This window comes from Hylobates moloch, unplaced genomic scaffold (assembly GCF_009828535.3).
Source record: "Hylobates moloch isolate HMO894 unplaced genomic scaffold, HMol_V3 SCAFFOLD_5, whole genome shotgun sequence".
Classification (NCBI taxonomy): domain Eukaryota; kingdom Metazoa; phylum Chordata; class Mammalia; order Primates; family Hylobatidae; genus Hylobates; species Hylobates moloch.
In genome coordinates, this window is record NW_026652280.1 from 79,387,434 (window position 1) to 79,400,263 (window position 12,830).

The window sequence follows — 12,830 nt, forward strand, 5'->3', positions numbered from 1 at the left end:
AAAAAAAAAAAAGCCCACATAGCTAAAGCAAGATTAAGCAAAAACAACAAATCTAGAGGCATCATATTACCCAACTTCAAACTATACTATAAAGCACCCAAACAGCATGGCACTGGTATAAAAATAGGCACATAGATCAGTGGAACAGAATAGAGAACCCAGAAATAAAGCCAAATACTTACAGTTGGTGTATCTTTGACAAAGCAAACAAAAACATAAAGTGGGGAAAGGACACCCTATTTAACAAATGGTGCTGGGATAATTGGCAAGCCACATATAGGAGAATGAAACTGGACCCTCATCTCTCACCTTATTCAAAAATCAACTCAACATGGATCAAGGACTTAAATCAAAAAAAAATATATAGAAGATAACATTGGAAGAACCCTTCTAGACATTGGCTTGGGCAAAGACTTCATGACCAAGAACCCAAAAGCAAATGCAACAAAAACAAAGATAAATAGGTGGGACTTAATTAAATTAAAGAGCTTCTGCACAGCAAAAGGAACAGTCAGCAGAGTAAACAGCAGAGTAAACAGACAACCCACAGAGTGGGAGAAAATCTTCACAATCTACACATCTGATACAGGACTAATATCCAGAATCTATAAGGAACTCAAACAAATTAGCAAGAAAAAATCAAACAGTCCCATCAAAAAGTGGGCTAAGGACATGAATACACACTTTTCAAAAGAAGATATACCAATGGCCAATAAACATATGAAAAAATGCTCAACACCACTAATGATCAGGGAAATGCAAATCAAAACCGCAATGTGATACCACCTCACTCCTGCAAGAATGACCATAATCAAAAAATAAAAAAAAATAGATGTTGGCATGGATGCGGTGAAAAGGGAACACTTCTATGCTGGTGGGGGAATGTAAACGAATACAACCATTATGGAAAACAGTGTGTAGAGTTCTTAAAGAACTAAAAGTAGAACTACCATTTGATCCAAAAATCCCACTGCTAGGTATCTACTCAGAGGAAAAAAAAGGTCATACAAAAAAGATACTTGCACCCACATGTTTATAGCAGCACAATTTGCAATTGCAAAAATATGGAACCAGCCCAAATGTCCATCAATCTACAAGTAGATAAAGAAGCTGTGGTATACATTTACAATGGAATACTACTCAGCCATAAAAAGCAACAAATTAATGGCATTCACAACAACCTGGATGGAATTGGAGACTACTATTTTAAGTGAAGTAACTCAGGAATGAAAAACCAAACATTGTATGTTCTCACCCATAAGTGGGAGCTAAGCTATGAGGCTGCAAAGGCATAAGAATGATACAGTGGACTTTGGGGACTCAGGGGAAAGGGGAGAGGGTGAGGGATAAAAGACTACAAATTGGGTTCAGTGTATACTGCTCAGGTGATGGGTGCACCAAAATCTCACAAGTCACCACTAAAGAATTTACTCGTGTAACCAAATACCACCTGTTCCCCAAAACCTATATAAATTAAAAAAAAATAAATGTAATGACAAGAAAAGAAGCTTTAAAAAGTAAGAAATCTTAAAAAAATAGAATAGTCATTGGCATCTAGTAATGAGACTAGATGAGATCACCAAAGAAATAAATAAACACAGAAAAGAAGAGATAACTAAGGACTAGAGCAGCACTATCCAATACAATAGTCACATGTACCTACTGAACCTGGAAAATGCAACTCAACTGCCCTGAGTAGTGCTATAAAGATAAAACACATATAAGATTTCAAAACTTAGTATACATTTTAAAATGTAAAATATATAATTATTTTATATTGATTCTATCTTGAAATAATTTTGGATATGTGAACTTATAGAAAATATATTATTAAAATAAGTTGTATATATTTCTTTTTAGTTTTCTTAATATGGCACTTGGAAACTTACAATTACATATGTTGTTTGCATTATATTTCTATTGGACAGCCCTAGACAATATTCTGACTGAGGACAGTGCTATGATTAGGTTTGTTTTAATACTATCACTCTGTGAGTAATAAGAGATTAGATTTGAGAATGTTAGAGAAGTTAGAAGAGGCTACTGCATTGATTCAGACAAGAAAAATGGGGCCTTAATTCAATTTAGAGGTGCCAAAAATATAGGTTCTGTCTTAGTCCATTTTGTGTTGCTGTAATAGAACATCACAGGCTAAGTAATTTATAAAAGAAAACAAATGTACTTCTCACAGTTCTTGGAGCTGGGGACTCTAATATCAAGATGCTGGCATCTTGTGAGGGCCTTCATGCTGCATCAGCTCATGATGGAAAGTCTAAGGGCAGGCCGGGCGCGGTGGCTCACGCCTGTAATCCCAACACTTTGGGAGGCTGAGGCGGGTAGATCACGAGGTCAGGAGATCGAGACCATCCTGGCTACCACGGTGAAACCTTGTCTCTACTAAAAATACAAAAAATTAACCAGGCATTGTGGCGGGCACCTGTAGTCCCAGCTACTCGGGAGGCTGAGCCGAGATCACACCACTGCACTCCAGCCTGGGCAACAGAGTGAGACTCCATCTCAGGAAAAAAAAAAAAAATCAATGAAACAGGTAGTTGGTATTTTGCAAAGTTAAACAAAATTGACAAACATTTAGCCAGACTAACCAGGAAAAAAAGAAAGAAGATTCAAATAAATAAAATCTGAAATTAAAAAAGAGACATTACAACTGATGTTGCAGAAATTCAAAAGATCATTAGTGGCTACTATGAGCAACTATATGCCAATAAATTGGAAAATCTAGAAGAAATGAACAAATTCCAAGATACATACAACCTACCAAGATTGAACCATAAAGAAATCCAAAACCTGAACAGACCAATAACAAGTAATGAGGTCAAAGCCATAGTAAAAAGTCTCTCAGTTAAGAAAAACCTGGGACCAATAGCTTAACTGATGAATTCTATCAAACATTTAAAGAACTAATAGCAATTCTACTCAAACTGTTTCAAAAAAATAGAGGAGAAGGTAATAATTCCAAAGTCATTCTGTAAGTCTAGTAAAACCCTAATACCAAAACCAGACAAGGACACATCAAAAAAAAAAAAAAAAGAAAAAACTACAGGCCAATCTGATGAATATTGATGCAAAAATCCTCAACAAAATAATAGCAAACCAAATTCAGCAATACATCAGAAAGATCATTCATCATGTCCAAGTGGGATTTACCCCTGGGATGCAAGGATGAATCAACATACCCAAATAAATCAACAAAATGAAAAGTAAAAACCATAAGATCACTTCAACTGATGCTGAAAAGTCATTTGATAAAACCCAACATCTCTTCATGATAAAAACTCGCAAAGAACTGAGGATAGAAGGGACATACCTCAATATAATAAAAGTCACTTATGACAGACCCACAGCTAGTATCATACTGAATGGGGAAAAATGGAAAGCCTTTTCTCTAAGATCTGGAACACAACAAGGATGCCTGCTGCCACCACTGTTATTTAACATAGTACTGGAAGTCCCAGTTAGAGCAATCAGACAGGAAAAAGCTATGAAGCCCATCCAAATTGAAAAGGAAAAAGTCAAATTATTCTTGTTTGCACATCATATTGTCTTATATTTGGAAAAACCTAAAAACTCCACTAGAAAACTATTAAAACTGATAAACTCAGTAAAGTTGCAGGATGCAACATCAACATACAAAAATCAGTAGCATTTCTATATGCCAACAGTGAACAATCTGAAAAAGAAATTTAAAAATTAATCTCATTTACAACAGCCACACATAAAATTAAATACCTAGAAATTAACTAGGGAACCAGGAAACAAATCCACACACCTATAGTGAACACGTATTCAACAAAGGTGCCAAGAACATGTACTGGGGAAAAGACAGTCTCTTCAATAAATGGTGATGGGAAAACTGGATATCCATATGCAGAAGAATGAATATCTCTCACCATACACAAAAATCAAATCAAAATGGATTAAAGACAAATCTAAGACCTCAAACTATGAAATGACTACAAGAAAACATGAGGAAAATCTCCAGGACATTGGTTTGGGCAAAAATTTCTTGAGCAGTACCTCACAAGCCCAGGCAATCAGAGCAAGGCAATGGGATCACATCAAGTTAAAAAGCTTCTGCACAGCAAGGGACACAATCAACAAAGTGAAGATACAACCCACAGAATGGGAGAAAATGTTTGCAAACTACCCATCTGACAAGGGATTCATGGCCAGAATATATAAAGAGCTCAAACAACTCCGTAAGGAAAAAATCTAATAGTCCGATTAAAAAAATGGGCAAAGGATTTCAGTAGACATTTCTCAAAAGAAGACATACAAATGACAAACAGGCATATGAAAAGGTGCTCAACATCACTGATCATCAGAGAAATATAAATCAAAACAACAATGAAATATCATCTCACCCCAGTTAAAATGGCTTATATCCAAAAGATAGGCACTAACAAATGCTGGTGACAATGTGGAGGAAAGGGAACCTTTGTACACTGTTCATGGGAATGTAAATTAATACACCCACTATGCAGAATAGTTTGGAGGTTCCTAGGAAAACTAAAAATTCAGCTGCTATATGGTCCAGCAATCCCACTGCTACATATATACCCAAAGGAAGGGAAATCAGTGTATTGAAGAGATATCTGCACTCCTATATTTATTGCAGCACTGTTTACAATAGCTAAGATTTGGAAGCAACCTACGTGTACATAAACAGATGAATAAAGAAAATGTGGTACATATACACAGTGGAGTACTATTCAACCATACAAAAGAATGAGATCCACAACTGTAGCAGCTCTGCTCCTACCTCAGGCCTGCAACACAGGAGAGCACAATTCCAGTGCTCACTGCTGAGACACTTTCCACAATTCTAGCTGTGGAGACTCCTAGCCCACTCCAGGGCAAGAACTCCCATCTCTGGCCCAAGACTATAATCCTTACGTGGCCATGCTGCAGGCTCACCATAGAATGACTGACTTTGTATGCACCGAGATTAAAAATGATGACCTGCTATTGGTCCTGGGTTTGGGGAAATGTCTACAGCTTTTCCTAGCGCCTTTCCCTCTCAGTGTCTCCAAGCTTCTCCCTAAGTTAGCTCCAGGGCTTGGGAGAAATAAAATGCTCCCCCTCAGCCTAGGTTGCTTGGATTTCCAGTGGAAAGATGAGTCACGGAGGCTTTCTGCTTCTGTCACACAGTGGGACTTCACTCACTTTTATCAGCCAGACATCATCACGGGGACCGTTTGCCCATGCTCTTTTCTCCAGGATCTGGGTGTCCTTAACAACACCAGTGAGTTTCTGTTTTCCTTTTTGAATTAAAGCCCACAGAGTTGATCTTTATGCACTATTTTTTTATTTCCAAGTTGCTAAAGTATGCTAAAAGCCCCTAATCTGCCATCTTGGAAAAAAAAAATCGAAACATTATATGTAACTATTACAACACTACAACAATAACACAATGTAACAGACTATCCTCATTTTACCAATGAAAAAAGCAAAACTAAGTTATAGGTTAAGTAATTTTCCTGAGTCACAGAGAAAGCAAAGAGCAAAGAACTCAACCTCAGATCCTTCTTACTTCAAAATTCTATTTAGTATTGACATGTGAGTTTCCAGATTTTTCTGGGAAAACAACATCCCTCTCCCATACTACTAACTGACCTGTTCATTTCTTAATGCTGTGGAAAGTTTTATGCGTTCATAAATGTTGCATCTGTGAGGAAAATAATTTCTGATACACCATAATTGCCATCTTTCTAACAAGTGTCACGAAATAATAGAAGATCTCAGAAAAAGCTATTCATGGAAGACACTGTATAATTCTTCTATTTGAATATGTAAACTGAAGCATCTACTTTATGAATGATATTTTCTATTAATAAAATATTTAAGCATTATATTAAAGGTATTTTCATATGAAGTCACCAAGATATAACATTTCCCAGTAGTAAATTCATTAATTGGGTGCATTTTCTTGTAATTCACATATTGGCTTAATAAATTATGATTGACAAAAACTAAGAAAACATTGATAGTCCTTTTTCCATAAAGTCACTTCAGAATGCCCTTAGATTCTATTTCCAATACATATATTAAATTAGTAGCCAGGGATTTCATGGCTTTCTCCCATCTCCACAAATAAACCCTTGAATTATATCCTGAATGATTTTCTCAATGGTCCCATTTTCTTTATGTTAAAACATTCCGGAATTCTCTTACCTTTTAAGTTTATACATAAACATAATGACTGGGTATTAATAAATGTGATCTTTGTTTCCAGTTTATCTTCTCAGGAGCCTTTACAGTATTTTTAGAAAAGAGACGTTCACCATTCTTGGTAAGTCAGAATGCTTATAGCAGCTCTAGAGTTTTATTTGCCAAAAGAAAGAAAGTCAGTGCGTAGGCAGTATTGTCTATGTGTCACTAGAAACCTATATATAATTGAAGAATAGATTTTTAAAATGTAAGAAATGTAAGTTTCCATTGCATTTTCAAACAAAAACAGAATACATGCCAGTTACTGAAGTCATTGTTATATTTCATTAGTTATAAAAATAACTCAGGATGTATGAAGTTAATCAAGAAACTAAATTTCTACATGATAAATCATTTAATACAAATTAAAATTCAGTGAAGATGTAAATACAGCTATCTTGAAATGACCCAGTTTCTGTTATTAACTTCTTTTTCGTTTGCTTCTTTCTTCACATGTCTAGGAAATTTAATTGTATGGGGGCTACTGTGTATGTGGTGTTTTAAAGAATCTGGATCATGTTGATTTCCTTTAGTGAATATTGCATTTTGTATTAATAGGAAGTGAGGTGAAAGAACAAGAAATTAGAATAATTATGTATGTAAATGCTAGGAGATTGACTTCTGGAATGGCAGACTGAGAACTCCATGAAATCGTTCTTTAACAAAAACAGAGAAACCACTGGCAAAACAACCAAAAGTAATGATTTCAGAGCACTGGAAATTAATCAAAGCCACAGCTAAGGGATACTAGTAAACCTCAGAAAAACAGAGAGATCTATAATGTTTTAATTTGAGGCTAATTTCTGTCCCCTCTCCCTTCAAGCTCCTTGGCAGAGTATGTATGAAAAGCCAGCAGTATAGCAACCAGCTGAGAGGACCGACATCATGTGATGCTCTACTGAAAGTGCCATCATCTCAGCACAGTCAATATTTTGTCTGAAATTGCACCTCGGTTCCCAGGATATTTTGGCTATTTTTTGGATAAAAATTTCAGCTCAGTGAAAACAAAGTCCTACCACTAGATGGCTTAAACACCATCAAACTGCTAGCAATAGCACAGCTTAATAAGGCTATGAATTCAGGTAAATAAGGGCTTGGTCAGAAATTTAAAAGACGATTCTGAATAACTAGATGATCATAAGGAGCTTTGAAAAGCTCTGACATATTCTTGGAGATCTAAAGTCCCTCACAAATATGGAAAGCTATGTGCATGCCCAGGAAGCAACAAAGAAAGAAGGCCCACCACTCATTTACCTCTGGCTGACTATGAGGTCCTAGGCAAGGAAGAAGTGAAAGCTGAAGCTGTCTTATAAACTAACTGAAGTTTTAAGCATATATTCTCATACACACTCTCCTTGGCAAAGGATTATTGACTGACATTAAATTACACTGAGCCAGGGATGGCTTCTAGGAAGCAGATAACCCATGGGCTTGACATTGAGGGAATAAAATATTTACAGAATTAATCCAGGAAACTTAACAAAGAAGAAGGAATAAGAAAAACAACAACAACAAAAGCAAAAATAGCAAACCCTGGGGGTGGGGAAGCAATTAAATACCAAATATGCTACAATGTATTATGTAAAATGTCAATTTTTCTAAAAAACATAAAACATGCAAGGAAACTGAAACACATTTTACATACACAGGAGAAAACAGCAACCAACAGAAAAATATTCCTGTGGGGGCCAAAATTTGGTACTTACTACTCAAAGACTTTAAATTAGATCTTTTAAGTATGGTCAGAGAAGCAAAAAAAATTGTTAAAAGAATTAAAAGAAAGCATGAAAGTGATATGTCACCAAATACAGAATATCAATAAATAGAAATTATAGATTTAAAAAATTAATACGTTAATTGGATTTCCCATAGAAATCACTTTAAAACATGACTGAAAATATACACAAGAAATAAGGCCATCGCCAGTGATGCCAGGCACAAGTTCAGCTCAAACCATCCTAGACTCCAGACTAGTCCTTCGGACCCAGACTCTACACCCGCCCTAGCACCAGGCCAACCCTAACCTGCAGGCCAGTCCCTGTAGCCCAAGTCTCCAGAGGACCCAGGGTCTAGGCCTGCTCCAGCAGACCCAAGGTCCAGGCCCACCCCAGTGCACCCCATTGCCAAAATGAGCCACATGGAATGAGGCACCATGACCACCCTTGCAGACCCATTCCAATGCCAATGGACTCAGGACCCAGACTCATCCCTACAGACTTGGTTTAGACTTGCCCCAGTACCAGGCCAGCCCCATGGACTCAAAATGCAGACCCATATCAGTGGTCCCAGGTGCCAGGACCATCACAACATCTGAGTGACCCCTAAAGAGTCAGGCTCAAGGTTCACACCAGTATCAGCTCAGCTCTTGTAGACTCAGGCTTCAGGCTGGCCCCCATGGATACAGGCTCCCAGCCCATCCCCATATGCCAATCAATAAGTCAACCATGGTAGATCAATGCTACAGGCACAACTCCACAGAACCAGGATTCAGGCCTACCTACCTGCTAACCTGGTATCAGGCCATCTTGCCTGAGGACTCTAGCAACAAGCCAGCCATACCAGATGTCCTGCCCAGAATCTTTGAATGAGCTCACTGGTGAAAGTCTTTTCCAGACAAAGCCAGTATGAAAAAACTGGAATAAGGCTCCTACTTCAAATGGACAGATATCAATATAAGGCAAAAAAAGATGAGAAAACAAGAAGACATACCACCAAAAGAACACAATATGCTCCCAGTAGCTGACCCCAAAGAAATGGAAATATATAAACTTCATCATCAGTAATTCAAAATAATTGTTATTGAAATGCTCAAGGAACTTCAAGAAAATGCAGATAATTTTCTAAAATCAGGAAAACAACAAATGACCAAAATGAGAAATTTAACAGAGTGAATAAAATTATTTTTAAAAATTAAACAGAAATTCTGAAGCTGAAAAATAATGAATGAAATTAAAAATACAACAGAGAGCAGCAACAACAGAATTCATCAAGGAGAAGAAAGACTGACATTGAAGACAAGGCATTTGAAAAGATACAGTCATAGGAGAAAAAAATGAAAAAGACAAAAAGGTCTATAGGATTTGTGGGACAAGATCAAGAGAGGAAATATTCAAAATATAGGAGTTCAAGAAGGAGAAGACAAAGACAAATGGGTAGGAATATTATTAAAATAACATAAGAAAGCTTTCTAAATCTGGGAAAAGATAGAAATATCCAGGTACAGGAAGGTCCAAAGGTCTCCAATTAGATCAATCCAAGCAAGATTACACCAAGATATAATCAAACTGTCAAAAATCAAAGACAAAGAGAGGCTCCTGAAAGCAACTAGAAAAAAGAAGTAACTAATATATAAGAAAGTTTCAATAAGGCTAGTAGGAGATTTCTCAGCAGAAACCTAACAGGCCTGGAGAGAATAGTATGATATATTCAAAGTGGTGAAAGAAAAATACTGTCAACAAATGACCCAGGAAAGCTGTTCTTCAAAAATTAAGAATGAAGACTTTCTCAGACAAACAAAAGCTGAGATAGTGTATTATCCTGTGATGGAAGGGTCAGAGCTTACAAAATTTTCGTTAGATAGGAGTAATAAGTTCAAGAGACCTTATGGTGCAACATGATGACTATAGTTAAAAACACCAGATGTAACAGAGGTGTTAGAATTATCACACTGTGACTTAGGAAAGCTATGATTAATATGCTAAGAAATCTAATGGAAAAAAGTGGGCAACATGCAAGAACAGATAAGTAATGTAATCAGATAAACAGAAATTCTAAGAAGTAATAAAAAGGAAATGCTAGAAATAAAAAATATTATAACAGAAATGAATAATGCCTTTGATGGGCTCATTAGTAGTCTGGACATGTCTGAGGAAAGAATTAGTGAGTTTAAGGATCAGTAAATAGAAGCATCCAAAACTAAAAAGTAAAGGGAAAAAAAAACTTAAAAAAAAAAAAAAAAAGGACAAAAAAACCCAAGAACTGTGAGATAAAGACAAAAGAAGTAACACGTGCGTAATGGAACTGCCAGAAAGAGAACAAGAGGGGATGGAAGAAATGTTTGTTGCAATAATGACTGAGAATTTCATAAAATTAATATCAGACCAAACCACAGATCCAGAAACTTAAAGGACACTAAGCAGAATAAATGCCAAAAACATACACTTAGGAAAATTATATTTAAACCGCAGAAAATCAAATATTTGAAAAATAATCTTGAAAGAAGTTGTATTAGTTTATTCTTGCACTGCTATATAGAAATACCTGAGACTGGGTATTTATAAAGAAAAGAGGTTTAATTGACTCACAGTTCCTCAGGCTGTATAGGAAGCAGGACAGCATCTGCTCGGCTTCTGGGGAGTCCTCAGGAAACTTATAATCATGGCAGAAGGTGAAAGGGAAACAGGCACATCTTACACGACAGGAGCATGACCAAGGTAGGGGGAGGTGCCACACATTTTTAAACAACCAGATCTCATGATAACTCATTCACTATCATGAGAACAGAGGGGGAAATCCACCCTTTTGATCTAATCACCTCCCACCAGGCCCTGCCTCCAACATGAGAGATTACAATTCAACATGAGATTTGGGCAGTGACACAGATCCAAACCATATCAGAAGCCAAAAAAAAAAAAAATTACCTATAGAGGATCAAGGATAAGAATTATATAGGACTTCTCATGCACCATGCAAGTAAAAAGAGTGGAGTTAAATATTTAAAGTATTTGGAGAAGTGCCAACCTAGAATTCTGCACTCTATGAAATTATACTTCAGAAGTGAAGGAGAAATAAATGTTTTCTCAGACAAGCAAATTTGAAGAAATTTGTTGAGAGTAAACCTGCCTTGCAAGAAATGTTAAAGTAAGTTTTTTCAGGAACCAAAAAAAATGATATTTGTCAGACTCAGAACTTAATAAAAAAAGATAGAGAAAGAAAAAGTGAAGGTAAAAAATTAAAACTTTTATTTTTCTTATATTTAGCCTAACAGTTTGCTCAAAATGATGACAGCAGCAACGTATTCAATGATCATACCCTATGAATAGGTGTAAGGAAAGAAAGCAATGATACAAAAGATGAGAGGAAGGAATTAGGACTACTTTGTTAATATAAGATACTTGTACTATCTGTGAAGAAGTATATTGTTATTTGACAAATAGAGTTGGATTAGTTGTAAATGTATATAGAAAACACTGTGGTAACCACTTTAAGAAGTTTTCTTAAATACTTGATTTGCTAATAAAGAAGAGAAAATAGAATCACATAAATTGTTCATTTAAGCCAAAAAAAAAAGGTAGAAAAACAGCATAATCTGAAAAAAACAAGCAAGAACAAGGGAAATGGAGACCAGTAATAAATATATGACAGATATTAATCCACCTCTATCAATAATCACTATAAACACCAGTGATCTAAATGCACCTATCAAAAGACAGAGATTTTTGAAGCGTGGAACAAAAAACAATATTCAACAATATGTTGTCTACAGGAAACCTGCTCTAAATATAAAGACACATATAGATTGAAAGTAAAAGGATGGAAAAAGATATCACATGTTAACACTATTGCTTCTCGGCCTTTTGGCTAAGATCAAGTGTAGTACATGTGAACACTAATTGAAAGAAAGTAGGAGTAACTATTTTAACTTCAGACAGAGCAGACGTCAGAGCAAGGAAAATTATCAGGAATAAAGAGAGGCGTTACATAATGATAAAGGGATCAATGTATGTGGCCAACAGCAAAGTAATAAAATACATGAGGCAGTAGCTGATAGAACTACAAGGAAACATATATGGATCCACTATTAGAGTTGAAGACTTTAACTCCTATAATTAATAAAGACATTCTGCAAGCAGAAAATCAGTATATACAGAGTTGAACTCAACAGCACTGTCAATCATCTGGATATAATTGACACCAATGCAATACTCATACAATAAAAATACATTTTTCTCAAGGACACTTATAACAGCCCCTAAGATAGACCATGTTCTGAGTCATAAAATACATGCTAGTCGATTTTTAAAAATAAACATTGTACAATTTATGCTCTCAGATCACACTGTGATGAAAATAGAAGCCACATTAGAAAGGTAAGAGAAATGATTTCACTTTGACTATGTCACCTCTCCACAACAATGGCATAGCACCCACTGCACAGAAAGGATTTCCTTAGGCCCAAGATTTCTACAAGGGAATAAAAAGGGAGCCCATGGTGGATATCCAGCTTCCCCAGCATTCTTGGGTGTTTTGCAGGAGGCCCACTTGCCAAATGGGGAACATTAGAAGTATCAGCAGGGGTAGACTATGTGGTATCAGCTAGAAATAGAAAGTTGGGGCCCATAGCAACCAGCATGTGAATCTTGGCTATGGCTCTGTATTCTGGTCAGCAGAGGCACCCGACCAGAAAGATTAGCCAAAAGCATCTCTCTGCAGGAAGCACAGTTGAGAGATTTGCCAGGCTCAAGTCTTTGTCTAGCTTTGACACCCAGCATCAGAGCTCTGCATAAGGCTCTCCCAGGCTGAGAAGCAAGTCTGCATTTGGACATTACTACAGAGTGTACCTTCTGGCCCAGCTCAACATGATTAGCTAAGCAGTAACCCAG

At 36.4% G+C, this 12,830-nt stretch overlaps 1 protein-coding gene and 1 pseudogene across 2 annotated transcripts in view; both read left to right on the forward strand.

Moving 5' to 3' along the window:
* The window catches only part of LOC116468222 (membrane-spanning 4-domains subfamily A member 12-like), a 39,265-nt gene that overhangs the window by 13,743 nt on the left and 12,692 nt on the right, over positions 1 to 12,830 (forward strand). For both annotated transcript variants that reach the window (XM_058439851.1, XM_058439852.1), the window contains exon 4: positions 6,254 to 6,310. In XM_058439851.1, coding sequence (XP_058295834.1) covers positions 6,254 to 6,310 — 57 coding nt within the window. The remainder of the gene's footprint in view (positions 1 to 6,253; positions 6,311 to 12,830) is intronic.
* LOC116470141 (U2 spliceosomal RNA) lies at positions 11,789 to 11,865 on the forward strand (annotated as a pseudogene).